The 18495-nt window shown below is 42.1% G+C and overlaps 1 protein-coding gene across 10 annotated transcripts in view; it reads right to left on the minus strand.

Moving 5' to 3' along the window:
- The window catches only part of ANKRD44 (ankyrin repeat domain 44), a 153094-nt gene that overhangs the window by 5305 nt on the left and 129294 nt on the right, over window positions 1-18495 (minus strand). For all 10 annotated transcript variants that reach the window (XM_081863850.1, XM_081863843.1, XM_081863846.1 and 7 more), the window contains 11 exons: window positions 18084-18155; window positions 14807-15008; window positions 11991-12069; window positions 10212-10329; window positions 7955-8171; window positions 6832-6919; window positions 4808-4891; window positions 3869-4014; window positions 3460-3542; window positions 1201-1283; window positions 729-820 (listed from right to left, as the gene is read on the minus strand). In XM_081863850.1, the coding sequence (XP_081719976.1) occupies window positions 729-820; window positions 1201-1283; window positions 3460-3542; window positions 3869-4014; window positions 4808-4891; window positions 6832-6919; window positions 7955-8171; window positions 10212-10329; window positions 11991-12069; window positions 14807-15008; window positions 18084-18155 (1264 nt within the window). The remainder of the gene's footprint in view (window positions 1-728; window positions 821-1200; window positions 1284-3459; window positions 3543-3868; window positions 4015-4807; window positions 4892-6831; window positions 6920-7954; window positions 8172-10211; window positions 10330-11990; window positions 12070-14806; window positions 15009-18083; window positions 18156-18495) is intronic.

Raw genomic sequence — 18495 nt, forward strand, 5'->3', positions numbered from 1 at the left:
GCCATGCAGCACTGGAGGACTTTTGTATAAGAAACCTACATCCAAAACCACCGTGAGTGTGTAGAGTTTATCGCATGGCATTTTGGATCCTGCTCAAGGCATTTTCAGTATCAGATCGCCATCCATCCAGCAATTTGCTTCAGTGCAAAAAGTTCAAAGCAAAAAGTGATTGGCTGTACAGAATTCAGTTTGACATAATACTACTGAGAGATGGAACTCAAAAGAGGCTTTCAATGAATGGCAGAGCTATTTGAATACTTAAAATCACATCATATTTTCTGCATCTACGTCCATAGGGTGGCAGTAACTTTCTTTGCGTACCACATGTGGTCAGAATTGGAGACAGTATGATCTCAGAATGAATAAGGAAACAGTTAAACTGCTGGATCTCTCCCCTCTCCTGAGCATGCTTTGATTAGGCATTTAAAACACAGCACTCTTCAGTCAAAGAAGTTAAAAAGTTTTGATGCCTTTTGTGCAACTAGAAGATTCTAATTCTTACTGCGTTAAAGAATGACTGGTAGCCGTCAGGGAGGGCAAAACGAAGCAAAGAAGGAAAATAAGCTATTGTGTTTTATCTACGCTAAAGAAAAATGTGCTTTGGTGATGATAAAAATAACTGTTTAACAAAGTCAATCAGCATTGTCTAACCTACTGGTCTGTATTTTAGAAACACACACGTGTTGAATAATGATGGACAGTTATTCTTCATGAGTGTTTTCACTTACCATTTTCATCTACAGCTCGTACACATGCCCCTTTCGCTAGCAACTCCTCAACTACCATCTTCAAGCCATTCTGTGCAGCAATATGAAGAGGTCTAGAAAACATAACATCTAGATTCAAGTAGGCTTGATGCATTTCAAAAGGTCTGTTTGGATATTATGCAGAGCACGCTCACGTGCTTCAAGTATAGGATACCAGAAATTCTTTTCTGGACACTTTCAACATGTACTTATCATAGAATCTTAAGAGTTGGAAGGGACCCAAGGGTCATCTAGTCCAAACCCCTGCAATGCAGAAATCTCAGCTAAAGCATCCATGACAGATGGCCATCCAACCTCTGCTTAAAAACATCCCAAAAACAAAACCCAAAAATGAACGGCATATTTATAGAACGCAAAAAATAAGTAGACTTTTAAAAACACTAAATGTCATTTTGGGTCAACAAAAAATAAAATTTCATTAGGTTATACTTACGTTTGTAATGCATTATTTTTTGCATTGATAAGGCTCTGTTCTTGTATCTTGTCAAGTATCAACAAGGCACATTTTTCATGTCCCTGGAATACATAAATGCATTTATCTTCTTCTCGCTTTAGGAAACGATGAGAATCTGACAGTATTTAAGACTCAGTATGCACAGCCCCCTTTTATGCCATCACAGGTTAGCTTTCTGTAATCTGATCCAGGCCAATTTTTAAGGAACGCTATCAGATATGAGCAGACGAGGAGTGAATTGCATAGGAAAACTGGGGAAATTTATTAGAATGAGAGCAAGAACACCTGGTGGATCTTTTATCTGTAAGTGTGTGTAATCTTTGAGCAGTGCTAACCTCAGATCAGCACATATGCTAACCACAAGCCTGTTGTTCACTCTCCAACCAAAGTCATGGAACCATATTTTGGAGACATGGTCAAGTTGCAACCATTTTATGTTTCCCCCCCGGCAAAAAACTGTGCCCCCCCCCCGGCAAAAAAGCTTGACGAGGCGACAGAACTGCCCTCAGCACCCCAGGAGATTCCCCCCTAATTGGCAACAGTGTCAGGGGGACAATGCTACCTCCAGCTTCATTCCCATTGGTTTTTTCCATCGCAAAGTACGAAGAAAGCCACTGGGCAGCTGGTACCAGCTCTGCCACTGTGTCAAGTTGCAACAAAGCTTTTATCCGAGAATAAATCTGAGAAAGAAAGTACCGTATTTTCCGCTCTATAAGACGCACCAGACCACAAGACGCACCTAGTTTTTGGAGGAGGAAAACAAGAGAAAAAATATTCTGAATCTCAGCAGCCAGAACAGCGAGAGAGATCGCTGCGCAGTGAAAGCAGCGATCCCTCTTGCTGTTCTGGCTTCTGGAATAGCTGCGCAGCCTGCATTCGCTCCATAAGACGCACACACATTTCCTCTTACTTTTTAGGAGGGAAAAAGTGAGTCTTATAGAGCAAAAAATACGGTACCGTAGATTACGGCGTATTAGGCAACTGGGTGTATAAGACGACCCCCAACTTTTGCTGTTCAGTTTTAGAGTTATAGAGTTTGAGCGCCACCAGGGGCAGAGCGGCACCCCTCTGCCGTTGCAGCAGCAGCCCAGGCGAGGCGTTTGGCGGGGGAGCGCCGTGCTCCGAAGGACTTTTCGCGCCCCCTTCTGTAGGGAGGGAGGAGGAGCGATGGCAGAAGGAGCACCTCTGCTCACCGGCTCCCCCCTCCTCCTTCCCAACACGTATACCCGGCATATAAGACGACCCCCGACTTTTGGGGTGATTTTCCAGGGATAAAAAGTCGTCTTGTACGCCAGAACATACGGTAAATACCCACTGCCACTCCATATACAATGGTGAGCCCCAATATACTGAAAAAATAAATATGAGTATATTTTATCCAATCTGTGATGATTATTCCACTTTCAGCCTACTCCCCAAAATGAAAAAAACAACAACTATGAGCAGAATCCTTCGGCCCAGTTTATTCTCTGCCCTTTGGTGTTGCCACGAGCAAATAGCAAAAGTCAACAATAAAATACAATTTCCTCTTCAGTTTATCTCAAAATGCACCAAAAATAAAGGGTAATGATTTTGGAGCAGTGTTGTTTTAGGCTTATTTGTTTGCACTTTTGATCTCCTCCCCACCTACTCACCCATGTCAGTCACTGATTGATTTTCCATAACCCTCCTTCGTAAGACAGTACTAGTTTTCAAAATTATTCCCAGTGTTCAGAAGATATACTGGCTAAGTTTAGCATTCAGTTGGTTCACAGAGATTTGCAAAAAGCGTTAGGAAGAAACTAACTACACAATCAGAGGGGTACACCCCCCTTGTTTTTATGGTGTTGGGTTGTTTTAAAATTGTTTTTCATGTTGTAACCCACTCTAGGCCTTATGATGAAGGGCAAGCAACAAACAAAGAAACTACTTTTTATCATGTCTTCATTGCACACACAGCCCAATTCACGTGGTAAATCTGGGTTTGCGAAAGGATTTCCATATGTGCAATGCAACTTCCACTCCATCTCCCCTCCCCACCTGTCACCCCAAAATTTGCTCTGGACAGTCAGGGGGAATTCAGGGTGGGGGTGCACAGGGAGAGAAGAAAGAGGGGAAGTTTGTAATCAAAAGTCCATGGGATGACTTTACTGAGTACCAAGTGCCTCTGATACAAGTATCATTATTTTGCCACACTTTTAATAATGTCTTCTACACACATGCACACACACAAACACACACAAATGCTTTTAAACATACTTTACTGCTAGCCAAGTGCAAGGATGTATTCGAGTTCTTATCTTTCAAAGTTAGATCAGCCTTCGCGCTGTTCACCAAAAAATCTAAGATACAGAAAGAAAACAGACCACACAATTACTCTCAGGCAGTTAAATTACCTTCAATCTCCGTTCACAGAAAATCCCATTTCCTAGTGTGCTCCTTGCATTTCCTAAAACTAACGAGACTCTAGTCCTGTACACCCTAATGAAAGTCTTGGCAAAGTAGTGTTTTGAAGTGAAATCTGGAGTGTCTGCCGGTGACATAAGCAGCAGCAGCAGCAGCAGCACTGTACGAAGATGGCTTTTTCTTGCTAAACACGCATACAGAATATCTGTAGACCTGTACAAAGGTATTCATTCTCATCAGTTCCCAGCAGCCAGGTACTTACCTACAGCACCTACGTGTCCTTTTTCAGCAGCCATCGTAAGTGGTGTTTTCCCTGAATTATCCGCAGCATTTACTTGTGCATTGTGGCTTAAGAGAAGCTGCAAGCATTCTACATGGTCCGCGAAGGCTGCTGCGTGAAGTGGTGTTCTAAGAAGAAATAACACCTTTTTTTTAGACACTAGAGAATTTTTTACTAGTATTATTACTTACTGTACTTTTCCGTGTATAAGACTAGGTTCTTTTACTTTAAAATAAGGTTAAAAATCTGGGGGCGTCTTATACACAGATAGTGCATATGCCCGTTTTCTAAATTTGGGGCCCCCAAAAGTAGGGGGCTTCTTATACATGGGGGCATCTTATACACAGAAAAATACGGTAGTTCTATTCCACTGCTAAGTCCAAGCTAACAACTTTTCAAAACAATGAACCCAATAATTCAACATTAAAGGGGGTGGGATGGCAGGCTGCTACTCGGATGAGAACATTGTTCTGTGGATGACAAAAGAAACATGAACACATGGGATGCATCAAGTCCACTTTCATTTCTCCCATGATTTCAAGTAATGAGTTCAAGAAGGTTTTTTGGTTTGCTTGTTTTGTCCCACTCCTTTATCCGGAAAATCCCGTGGTTTACTGCTGAATCGGAACAAATATCAATTGGGTTTTCTGTGGATTGAAGTCCCCCCCCCCCCATTTCAGCAGTAAACAGCTGGCTATCACAGGGAAAGTGACAGGACAAAAACAAACAAACCCACTCTCAGTCCCTTGACTTGAAATCACAGGACCAAAGAAAGTATGGTTGGGCCTAAGTCTTATCTTAGAGTACTGAGAAATCTGTAAGCCCTGATTTTTTCAGGGGACCATCAATAATGTATTTCGAACATATCTTAATGGGTTCAGTTGAAAGCAAACACACAATCATTATCCGAGCAGTCCTTACCTTCCTTTGTCATCTTTACAATTGACAATGCCAACACCAATGGTCCCAATGAGTAGCGACGCACAATTTTCGTGATCATTGATTCTATTGAGAAAACAGGTTTGCAAATTGGAACTCTCCTTTAATAAGTCATTCATTCCATAAACATACATCCTTTCCCCCTGGTTGTACTTCTGACTCAACAAAGCCTAGGCAACAAGTCTACATCAAGGGCTACTGTCAATGTCAGAGGCTGTATGCTTCCAATGCTGTAGCACTCAGTTCCTGCATAGAAAAATATGCATAGAGGAGGAGGGAGTTTGCACCTGTGGATATAAACGGTACCTGAAAAGCTCTTCCACAAGTTATGATGAATGCGTATAAGGAGCCAGCAAAGGTATGTAGGCACAGTCCCACTCTTTTTTTTTTTAATGTGCTCCCTGTGTATAGCTCTGACACACAGATGAGGATTCACATTCAGTAAAAACTCTGGCAGGAATCTGACTGAAGTGCTTTTCTTCTCCTGATGAATTAGAAGCTAGTTTTATATGAACTTGAATAAGATGTAGTGTTCAAATGTCATTCTTTATTCCTAAGCTTCTCTGTGCAAGTAAAGATTTCAGGCAATACTAATACCGCCATTTCTGATGGGTAAAGTAAAGGTAAAGGGACCCCTGACCATTAGGTCCAGTCGTGGCCGACTTTGGGGTTGCGGCGCTCATCTCGCTTTATTGGCCGAGGGAGCCGGTGTACAGCTTCCGGGTCATGTGGCCAGCATGACTAAGCTGCTTCTGGCGAACCAGAGCAGCGCACGGAAACGCCGTTTACCTTCCTGCCGGAGTGGTACCTATTTATCTACTTGCACTTTGATGTGCTTTCGAACTGCTAGGTTGGCAGGAGCAGGGACCGAGCAAAGGGAGCTCACTCCGTCGCAGGGATTCGAACCGCTGACCTTCTGATCAGCAAGTCCTAGGCTCTGTGGTTTAACTCACAGCGCCACCCGTGTCCCTTTGATGGGTACATGCTACTAATTTCAGTGGGTTTTTGTCATGGGTAAATATGTATAGGATTGCAGTCATGGCATTTGACTTTTCTTAGTACTTCACAACAAGAGATGTTAGTTCCTTCTGGTTATTAAAAAAGAGACACTGTCCACATTCACATTTCCCACTAAACCATAGTTTAGTGTGATATGTACAAACTAGAATTCTGGTCAGTTTTGAAACATGCTAACTTCAAACCACTGGCCATGAAGCTGGCTTGTTTAAACTGACCATAATTAGGGTAAATCACAACCCCAAGTTCAGATGCAGCAACAAGCTGATTTTAAAAGAAACAGAAAGTAATTTTTTCCAAAGTTCTCCTTCCAGCTACGTGGGAGAAAGAAGGGTGACGAGGAGGGTGCAAGCCTGAGGCTCATTCTAGAGCCCATGCATGCCGCACTAAGTTTAGTGTGACAAGTTAACATGGCCAGTGTGGGGAGGTAGCAGTAATGTTATCCAACACATCCCCGGCAAAAGTAAAATTACTGGTTCTACAGAGGGCTTTATACCGTTTCTATTTAAAAGATCAGAGCACAATGTGAAATCTAGGAACATAGCATGTAACAGAAAAGCTGACAATCAAATCCGAAAATTATGGTGGTGCGTTCTCAAATATGAACACTATAATCATTTCTAGATTATATTTATTGACGTGACAGAGTGAAGAGTTCATAACACAATAATTGACAAGCAGGGGAATTAGGCAGGGCTGTGACATTCTGCAACCTTTATTCCTTTTGTCCTTAGAGTGACTAAACCCGCATTTATGAATTTGCCCTAATTTTAGTTAACACCAAATGCCTTGAGGTTATTATGTGACAAATGTAGATTCCTACACCAATGATTTGAGAAGGGGAGAATTTTAACACCAGACAGATATATGTATTTTTGGACATGATCCATATCGTCTCTAGAAATTTTCTGCTGCTGTATCCCTAGTTTAGCTTGACCTTCCGTTAAAAGCCACAAGAAGTGAGATTTGATGCAGCTGTTTCTACTTACACAGCACAGTGCAATGGAGAGAAAGGGTTCCCAATAAAGCTGCGGAAAGGTTTCTGTTCCAACAGTACCTCTATACAGCCTTCATTACCTGTAACAAATTGGGTGATTTCATGTTACAAAAGTGCTTCAGGATTGCTTGCAACGGAATAATAATAATAATTTTTATTTATACCCCGCCCTCCCCAGCCAAGGCCAGGCTCAGGGCGGCTAACAAGCAATAATAAAAACAAATTGAATGAATACAACTTAAAAAACAAGATTAAAATACAACATTAAAATATTGAAACATTAAAATAGCTTATTTTAATAAATGAAATAGCTTATATAACGCAAATTAGCACTTCAGCATACAGTCGTACCTTGGTTTTCAAATTTAATCCATTATGGGAGTCCGTTTGGCTCCCGGAACAGTTCCAAAACCAAGGTGCAGCTTCCAATTGGCTGCAGGAACGTTCTGCAGCCAATCGGAAGCTGCGCCGGACGTTCAGCTTCCGAAAATCATTCGAAAACCGGAACAATCACTTTCAGTTTTCGATCGGGAGCCGAAATGTTTGAGTTCAAAGGCGTTCGGCTTCCGAGGTTCCACTGTACTAAGGTGCCTCATACAGAGTCAAACTGCTGGTTCGTCTACCTGTATTCAGATTGGAACACAGCTATCGCTTTGATTATGTTCTCCAAATTTTCTGATGAAGCTTTGGTTCAAAAGATGCACATAAAAGTGCATACATTTGCACTGTGAAACATGTAAAAATGTGTATTTTAGGGGAATGAATGGCCAGAAAGAAGTGCAAGTTTTGGTGCTTTTGCAAAAATAGAAATACCTTTTAACATAGAATTGTTCAACCCCCTGAAATGCAGGAATAACAAAGAGACAGAATGGAGCTATGATTGAGTCCACGCTAAAGTGACACGGAACAAGCTGCTCCATCCCTCCTTAATTCTGCTTTGTGTTGTGATTATTAGAATGCGGTGCCTGGCATTTATTCACACTTGCAGTCTCACACCTACAAGATTGCCTGACTGCTCTTCTGAGTTTAGAAAAGGCTGCAATCCTGGCTTCAACTTTACTTTGAACTCCACATCAACCTTAACATAGTACACTGCGGGGGGGGGGGGGACTTACCATTATAAGAAGCCCAGTGCAAAGGTGTATAACTCTGATTATCTTTAAAATTGTAGTCCCCTTCTGAAAGCGCCAACTGCAACAATTCACTTAGCCATGTGGCATGACCACGAGCTGCTGCGTAATGTAGAGGTGTCCTGCCTCTGGCGTCCTTACACATTATCAATGCTTCTTGTTCCAACAGCATTTGAACACACTCCTCATGCCCTGTCATAATCTGATTTAAAACACACATGCATAAATATATGGTGGGGGAGGACATTCAGAAGAGAACTGGATGGGGATATGTAAGAAAAACATTTTAAATTGGTGTTTGACACAGTTAAGGGGGCAACTTCGTGAAGATTGTGCTCCTGAAGTTAAATCATGAGGGAAACTAAATGAGAATGATGGAGAGGTTGCAAACAACTTGTTTTCATATGTGGTGGGAAGAGTCCAGTGGTGGGTGAGCTACAGGGGCAGGCCAGAAATCACAGCAAAAATACATCCATTACTCACAGAGACCCTTAAACATAGTCCCGCTTAGTATGTTTGAAAGATGTAACAAATCAATTTTGTCCAGGAAGTAGTGGCAGCATGGTTAGAAATGGCTAATGTGATAAGTATTGATGGCCATCGCATGCAATCCAGTTCTAAATTCCTGTTCCATTGTTGTACATCATTTAAGAAAATTAATTTAAAAATAAAAGGAAAGAGCCATCATAGCATACACAAATAAGCCACCCGTTGCCCATTTGTTTCACATGCATGGAAAACATGGCTTTCGGCTTTTAAGGATACTACTGCCTGACTTAAAGAGCTGAATGCAAAAGAAAGCACCATGTTTGCATTTCTGAAAAATGATATCCCTGGCTTCTTTATTGTGTTGTTTGTTAGAATACACCCACACTTTACACGAATTATGTGGCCAGTGAAGTTACCACTTCGCTTGCCTCAATAAATTAAATTGGTAGCATCAGCCACACCACATGGTGACTCAACACAGATCATTGTGGTTACCACCTCAGAGAGAGGTTACCACCTCAAACAAGAGATTACAACCCAACAAGAATGTTGAGGGTTATGCACATAAAACATTTCTTAGGGACAGGAAATGCTGGGACCGTGTTCCACAGTGTCAGCACCAAAAGAGCAAGCCCCCCCCCAGCCCACTTCTCAAGAGCATACTGTTACACGTACACATACTGGGCGGGATTCAACTAACATATCCTGCTAATGGAAGTATCGTATTTTTCGCTCTATAGGGCGTGCCGGCCCATAGGGCGCTCCTAGTTTGGGGGGGGGGAATAAAGAAAAAAAAATATCCCCCTCCAGGTGTGGGGCTGGGGCGAGGGAAGCCCGAGCTTCCCCCGACCCCAGCCCCCAGAACAGGCTGCTATCCGCAAGCCTTGGGAGCCCGGCAGGAACTCCCGCCGGGCTCCCAAGGCTTGCGGATAGCTTCCTGAAGCCTGGAGAGAGAGAGGGATCGGTGCGCACCGACCCCTCTCGCTCTCCAGGCTTCAGCGAAAGCCTGCATTCGCCCCATAGGATGCACACACATTTTCCCTTCATTTTTGGAGGGGGAAAAGTGCGTCCTATAGAGCGAAAAATACGGTATACGCAATGGGACTCTCGTTCTTGCCTCCCCTGAGCCATCCACTCCCCCAAAATGGCTTGGGGGGCTCAGGGTAACCTTGAGAACAGCATACGGAGGGAAAGAGGGCGGACAATTCCATCTGGCATGCTGAAATGCTTGTGGTGATGCGATGCACAATTGCCATGGCACTATGTTGGATTCCTCCCATAGTTTTTGTTACCTTTTATTCTCTCCTCCAGTTAAAAATGTTGAAGCTTTTAATTGTCAGCAATTTAAAAACACACACACACACACCCCTTTCAATATAAAACATGACTTGTGGCGGTTTTTTAAGAAGAAGAAAAGTTCATTTTACTACATATATTCCATATCCCTGATTGTTTGTTTTTTTTCCTTATCATGGCAATTCTCTTTTAAATAATTGCCTTTTTTTTATTAGAACATAAAAGTTGCTTGGCTGAACTGGACCCAAATGCATCTGGAAGATCAGGAATGAGGAACCTATTGTTCTCTAGATGTTGGTACTCTAGATGTTGGGGTGATGGGGGCTGATTTAACAACATTTATACTTTGTTTTGGTGGTCTGTACTCATGTTGAACACTATTATGTATGTTTCAGGCAGAATTTCAAAAGGCATGCAGCAGACACATAGGACAAAATGTTCTAAAATCAGCAGTTACCCCTCGATGTAAAGCAGTGCATCCTAAGGAATCAGCTACATCCACTGATGCTTCTTTTTCAAGTAACAAGGCGACGGCATCTATGTGCCCATAAGCCACAGCTAGCATCAAGGGAGTTCTAAGAAATGAGAGACAACAGCAGTTTTAATCTTACTTCTGTGGTTTTTTTTATTCAACATGCTATCCAAAAGGACCTGCCATTTTCACCAGACTTTGCAATGATACTCCCTCTTTCCAACATTCTTATTGCATCACATACTTGCATCACATAATTCCAGATATCTGATCCACAGATATTTCTAAAGTGAGCAGCTAGTGTAGCCTTCCACAGACTACAATCCCCATCATTCCTGGCCTCGTTGCCTGGGGCTAATAGGTACTGAAGACCAACAACACACAGGGCCATCGTATTGGGTTACCCCTGCATGGTGTGGTGGTTAAGAGCGGTGGACTCGTAATCTGGTGAACCGGGTTCACTTCCCTGCTCCTCCACATGCAGCTGCTGGGTGACCCTGGGCTAGTCACACTTCTTTGAAGTCTCTCAGCCCCACTCACCTCACAGAGTGTTTGTTGTGGGGGAGGAAGGGAAAGGAGAATGTTGGCCGCTTTGAGACTCCTTAGGTTAGTGATAAAGTGGGATATCAAATCCAAGCTCTCCAAACTCCAAACTCTAATATGAATCAGAGTCTGTTTATTCAATCAGGAAAATCAAGTGGTGAAGGTATTTATACACTGCAACAATTTCAGAGTTTTACTGATATTGTCCCATGGGAGTGTGGGGGAAGAGAGAGAAACAGGCTAAACCCTTTCTCGCTGGCATGTTATATTTCCAAGTGCTGAGGTCTTTCTTTCTTTCTTTCTTTCTTTCTTTCTTTCTTTCTTTCTTTCTTTCTTTCTTTTCGCAGGGCAACATTTGCACATAAATTTCCCACCAAGCCAGAGCCTAAAGTAGCACATTTCAGGAAACTACTACATATGCTCATTGAATAAACTAGCCCCAAGAAACAGATCAGAGAGTGCAGAGCAGGCCATCACTCACACAAACTGCTCTGCCTCCAACCAAAAGCCTGGAGGCTCAGGAGGAAACATCAGAAGTGATGCCATGGCTGCCCCACTTTCCCCAGTGTCGGAAACCTCACTCAGCCTCCTGGTAAGGGCCAGCCTTGGAAACAGATCCCAACTATGTCAACAACATCCTTCAATGCACCCCCTTACTCTTGCCTCTGTACGTTCTTAATGTGCAAAAGTAAATAAAGCATTGCCCTCGGGGAGACCGTTGCAAAACGTTTAGCACCTGCACCCCATTTACCAGCAGTGGCCTGGTCTCCATTGACAAAAGACCACACAGAGAGGTTGTAATGGAGATGCAAGAACAGTACATACACTGCATCATGCTTCCCCCTTGGGGTCTTGGCAAAATCCCCCCCCCCCGGCTCTTCCTGCCTGTGGGAATCTTTGCTGGTAGCTTCAGAAGCAGGTTGTCGAGGTACTGCCCCCCCAATCATTTTCAGCGTGGCTGTTTTGCCTAAGTCTGGAAAGATCAGAATATCCTCTAAACACAGAATTAATCTGTGTGCTTCCAAGACTGAAATAATTAGTGCAAAATGCACAATTCCAAACCCAAAGCTGCTTCCGTGCTGCAGCTAACTTTATAAGAAACAGAAGCAGCGACTACCAAGAGTCTATTACATTATTTTGATTATGATCTGAATGCTAGTGCTTAAGGTGTTCCCAATATCACACATGTCACGCAAACAGATAAAAACAAAGTCGACTTACTGTCCTTTCGCATCGGTCACATCAGGGTTATCTGCTACTTCTAACAAAAGCCGCAAACATGGAGTGTGTCCGTTGATAACTACAAAAAGGGGAAACATTTTAGCATTCTGAAAATAAAGCCTAGAAGCTCATGCACTCTTACATCTAGTTATTCACAGCTGTCCCAGATTCTAGGCGTTTTCTCCTAAAGTGTACCCCAAAGGAAGAAAGAGATGTTCCCTTTAGCACTTGAATATATGGATTTATATCTAGCGGGAATCAAATGACAAAAAGATCAGTTGGTATAGTGCAGGGGGAACACATATGGAGGGGAAACGAAGGCAGACAAGGAGATATTGTAGAGATGGAAAAGGAAATTGGGGGGGGGGGCGACTGAGTCAGGGAGAGGGGGCCTGCTGAACAAGAGGGCACTCCCCCAGTAGATATAGGTATAAAGGTAAAGGGACCTCTGGTCCATTAGGTCCAGCGGTACCTATTTATCTACTTGCACTTTGACATGCTTTTGAACTGCTAGGTTGGCAGGAGCAGGGACCAAGCAATGGGAGCTCACCCCATCGCAGGGATTTGAACCGCCGACCTTCTGATCGGCAAGTCCTAGGCTCTGTGGTTTAACCCACAGCGCCACCTGCGTCCCAGATATAGGTATAGAATGTACCTATTTGTATATAGTGGGTCAACACAGGTGCCTGCATTTTTTGACTGTCCTTGGTGGCATAGCAATGGAAACATCTTGTGGGGGACAGTGTCCCCAAAGAGCCACAACAAGCTCCTGACGTCAAAAAACGTACCATTGCGCCACCAGTTGTAATAAAGAGAGCATCAAAATGTTGAGTGTGTGCCTGCACACACACACATCCAGCATGCTCAAACCCGGTCTGAGTGAACTGATATTATCATACACTAGTAGCAAAAATTGTGGAAACCTTTTGGAAAAAGTTTATTTCTGAAGTTTGATGGCTCATAACACCACTTTTTGGAGAGTAATACCATAAAATTATATACCAATGGAAAGATAATTTAATGAAGAATGTAACTCAACAAGAATGTTTCTTCAATTATCTGTATTCTATCAAATGTTATAGCCAAATAACCAGAAAAAGGAGTGTTTAGAGAGCCAATCAGGTGTCATCTTGTTTTGGCAATGATGGCTCATAACACCACTTTTGGGGTGGGGGGAGTAATTCCATAAAATTATATATCAATGGAAAGATAATTTAATGAAGAATGTAATACAATAACTTTTATGGAGGATTATTTATTACAACATAAATAAGGAGGCCATTTGTCAGTGTGTTATGTGATTGCTATCAAGTTGGTTGGGGTTTTTTGTTCTTTCATTTAGTGAGCTTGTAAAACGTAATAAAATTAAAGAAATGGCGCAAAGTGTTGACTGGTCACCCAGAAAGTGATGTAAAATAGTAATATTAAGTGAGCAAGGCTACAGCTGTGAATAAATTAGAAGAAAAATGGGTGGAAACTTAACCAGAGGTGGCATTTCTAAATTTCTTAAGAGGTATAAGGAGACTCAGTCACTACAAAATCAAACTGGTAAAGGCAGGAAAAGGTGCACAACAGCAAGTGACGATAGAAGAATTGAGAGACTGTGCCTATGTGATATAAGAAAATCATCTGGGTGTATACAAGATGACATGGCGCAATGTAATACGAAGTTGAGTGCAAGGACTGTTTGGCGCAGTCTGCAGGAATATGGTCTAAATGCTAGAATTTATGAGCCATCATTACCAAAACAAGATGACACCTGATTGGAAATACACTTCCAAAAGGTTTCTACAAGTTTGGCCACTAGTGTATGGAGTACAAATTTTATTCAGCCAATAGAGGTCTCTGTCAGACCATGTTGAGGTGCTGCAACATGTCAGTACAAAAGATTGCACTTGTTTGTTTGGTACAATGCAGATAAACACACTGGAGAAACAGCAGCATGTATTCCATACCAAACCAGAACATAGGAAAAAGTAACATGTCGGCACTTAGTCATCAATTACAAGTGAGTTTGTGTGAATACAGAATGGACTGCTTCAAAAAAAGGCCTAATAGCCAGTTCAGTAAGTAATGATAACTGGTAATAGTCTCAAGCGGGTAAGGAAGGAGTACAATTTATTGAAGATCTTTGATCAAGATTTCTAGCACAGGCAATGAAATAGGTTCAATCTATGTTACTACTGGAAGGGGCCCAACCATAGCTTCGGTGTCTGCTGAATTTGTTTCCCACTGCTGAAGAGGTAAGGTACCCTTTGGTCTAAAAAAGCGACTTGCCTCTTCAACAGCAAACACTCTATACAGTGGTGCCCCACAAGACGAATGCCTCGCAAGACGAAAAACCCGCTAGACGAAAGGGTTTTCCGTTTTCCGAGGCGCTTCGCAAGACGAATTTCCCTATGGACTTGCTTCGCAAGACAAAAGGTCTTGCGAGTCTTGCGATTTTTTTCACTTTTTTCTCCCTTTTCTAAGCCGCTAAGCCGCTAATAGCTGCTAAGCCGCTAATAGCGTTAATCCGCTAAGCCGCTAATAGGGTTGCTTCGCAAGACGAAAAAACCGCAAGACGAAGAGACTCGCGGAACGGATTCTTTTCGTCTTGCGAGGCACCACTGTACATGTTCTTAGCAACATCGGAAGCTGCCTTGCGCTGAGTCACGCTCATTGGTCCATCTGACTCAGCACTCCCAACAGGGATCTCTTCTCAAGCTAAGTAGCTGCACTAACACCAGGCTACAACCCTGCCCCATTCTTCTCTTCTCTGCATGCAGCTTACTTGCACTGCAGCCAACACATACAAATTACAGCATCTCACTGACCTGCAGCATGAAGTGGGGTCCGTTGGGTGACGTTATCTTTCACCATAACAGAAGCACCCTGGTTGATGAGCGCTTCCACACATTCAGTGTGCCCCTTGAATGCAGCCAGGTCCAAGGCAGTATGTCCTTTCTCATCCTTAATATCCAGATCTCCCAGAGACTGGAGAAGTACCTCCAAGGCTTGATGATGACCATTATAGGCCTAGAGGTCAAAAAATTACTACTTCAGGCCAAAGCACTTCATAAGCATTTTATGTATGGGAGATAGTCCTTATTATAATAATCAAAAATGAACACAGTGAAGAAAAACCCCACCTCACCCTCCCACTATGTATAAGGGTCTTGTGACTTCTGTTTCAGTGTATCTGAAGAAGTGTGCATGCACACGAAAGCTTACACCTGGAACAAACTTAGTTGGTCTCTAAGGTGCTACTGGACAATTTTTATTTTTATTTCTATTTATTTCAACAGTGAACACAAGTCATTATACTGGTGATATAGCTCATTTCATGCTGTTTTGTCTTGAAGCATCCGGTTTCATTGCATTTAGTATTTACCACACCAGCTTTTAGTTTCTAATGCTTTTATCTGACATGACACTATTGCCAGATACCATGAAAAACTGATTAAAATCATTATGCAATGACTTAGTGAAAACTGGGTCGTAGTGATTACAGGAAACACATCAAGTTACAAATACTCTCCTCTAGAAGCATAAAAAGCTAAAGGTACCCCTGCCCGTATGGGCCAGTCTTGACAGATTCTAGGGTTGTGCGCTTATCTCACTCTAGAGGCCGGGAGCCTAAGTATGTACAATTGCAAACAATCCACATACAAGTTATGAGATCTATGTTGCAAAAGATTTAGGTTATATAATGGCCAATTCTATATTATCTTGATCAACTTTAGGTTAATTTAAAAAAACAAAACAAAATGGGAAATGGTCAGAAGCTAAACAACAGATACTTTTAACAGCACAATCCTGTGCTTGTCTACTCCACTATGTTCTGGTAGTCTTACTAATCCTATGCAATCCTATGTTTAAGATTGCAGCCTAAGGGCATCTCCAGACTTTCAGTGTTTTGTAGGTGGGATCCAAGCACATACCAGACTTCAGTTTTGCACAATTAAAGTGCATTAATGGGCTCTGTCACCCTAGCACAACAGATACACTTTTAAAAAGGAGCAGACTTTTTGCAGTTAGGAAAGTGACAGGGAAAGTGTGGGATGAATGAATAATGGGAAAGCATCCTGCAAGCAAATCAGAAAGAATGCTCAATAAGGAACGGATGCAAATCAGAAAGAGTGCTCAACAAATGGGTTGCCTATGGGAGCGTTTAGTGGAGCTGCTACTGGGTATCTAAGAAGCACTGAGCTTAGTTTGCATGCAGTTGTGGCTGGATACAGTTTAACACAATTTTTCTGGTTCTCAGTTGAACAAGAACAATGCTCCTTTACAGACATGAAAATTTGTGAAATTATCATTGAAATTCACGTATTTTGTTATCTGACGTTTCAACTCTCATTTTAAAAGGGTTTTTTAAAAATGAAATGCTCACTGCATACAACTGCAGCACAAGTGTAGATGAAGATCTCTTATGAAAATTAAATTTGGATGTGTATTCTCTGCATTTATCCAGGGTAGCTTGTAATTGTAGTGTTGTTGTAATTTTGGGTTTGTCCGTTCAGTTGACAAAATAGGGCTTTAATGCTGAAGAGGCAAATACAAAATTATTTCTATCTTACATTCATTCTAAAATCTTATTTTCATCAAAGCTAAAAGCTGCAGCATTTCAAATAGGATTAAAAATTCTAATTATTTCATTGATGTGCAATTCCTATGAATGTTAATGAGAACAGAATATGCAGGAAGGTATGCATTAAAATTCATATTGAATTTTATGTTTTAAGCATATGAGATAGACTGTTGGTTAAAGATGACATGTGTTCATGTTCATATCCTTTTCTGCGGGGAAGTATATTCATATTAACTCAATTTACATTCCTTTATTTCAAGGAACGACATAAACTAGATGAAAACGAAAACGAGGCCTTCAATGTGATAATAGGGTATTAAAAATGTGCAATCTGATTCCCAGCACCACCTGAGATTAAAGTTAATTTTTATTTTAGGGCTGCATCAAAACAAAATTTGTAGCCTTGTTTGCAGGCTGCAAAACGGGATACCCCCTTATTTGTTGATGCTTAAGAGGGCCCTACAAAGCTTAGCATAGTGTACTCATTGTACAGAGGAAGGAATTGGACTACAATTACCATGAGTCCCAGTGTCAGGAGTCCAGATTCCCAGCTTGATGACACAGTGAGCATAGCTAATTAAAAAGGAGGATTTAATTGCAAAAACAAACAGATAGCTCCGGACAACTCTAACAAAGCCTCTGCCAGCATCACTCAAGATGACCCTTCTGAAGACTCCTTCCGGTGTTGACAGAAGATACTGAATTTAGGACCCTTACATCTCTTGTTTAGCTTCCTATCTAGCAGCCCTCCCATTCGCCGACTCTTCAGACTTAGTAGATCAGCTCCAGCCTCTTCCTGTTCAGAAAGACTGTCTCTTGTTCACACCTGTTTGTGCTTCCTGAGAGCTTTGGCTGTGTTCCAGCCTGCTCTCACCTACTGCCTTATCAGTTTGCCATTCAAGATCAGGAAGAGCCGAAGTTTGCAGCTGTCGGCTCTCTCCTGCCTGAGTAAAATCTAAGCTTCTCTGTTCCGGGCTGCTTTCTGTAGTTGGCTGCAAACCATTGCTTGGAGCTGGCTCATTCCTGACACCCAGCTAGTATGGTCGGTGGTCAGGATAGCTCAGTTGGTACATGAGACTCTTTATCTCAGGGTTGGGAGTTCAAGTCCCACCTTGGGCAAAATATTCCTGCGTTGCAGAGGGTTGTACTAGATGACCCTTGTGGTCCCTTCAGACACTACAATTCTATGATTCTATGACCATACACAAAAGGAACACTGGGGGAATGGGCATTTTGAGTACCTCATTTAGTATCCTCCTTTTTCTTTCCAGCAAGAAATCCTATATATTGATAGCAAATGTATTCTCAAGTGCATGTGTGCTGCTGTAACCAAGACGGCACCAACCATGTACTTGAGAAAGGGATCAGAACCCCCAAGGTTTGTAGAAGTACAAAAAACAAAATACTGCCGGGGGTGGGGTGGGGGAGAATCCTAAGGAGAAGGGGGGGGAAACAGTCAAACACCTTGTACGTTGTTATTTGAGTTAGGCAGCAATAGAATACCGAAACTGTGTACTTACAGCTAAGTGCAAAGGGCTTTTTGTAGCTGTTGAATCGGATTCCTCAAAAATGTGGCTCGTTTTCTCCAGAAGCTACAACAAATAAAGAAGTGACAGAGCTTTGTACCTCTGCTGAAATGATAATGCACATGAAAGAGGATGATTGACAAAACATGCATGTTTGGGGGAAGCAGGCATATCAGAAAAGATTAATTTATTTAGTCTTCAGGCTAAATAATACCCCCCTGAGTTAACGGAAAACACCTGTTGTTGATGCTGCTGCTGTTATTTTATATTATATTTATACCAGTTTGATATTGTAGCTTTGGGCTAAGGAAAGAGGAGTGCAAGTACCTAAAAATAATATTTTTAAAAAAATGTATAATATAAACCAAAACCACACAGACAACTGGATTTAGATACTACTGACTTC

Source organism: Podarcis erhardii, assembly GCF_964252035.2.
Source record: "Podarcis erhardii genome assembly, chromosome: 1".
Classification (NCBI taxonomy): Eukaryota; Metazoa; Chordata; class Lepidosauria; order Squamata; family Lacertidae; genus Podarcis; species Podarcis erhardii.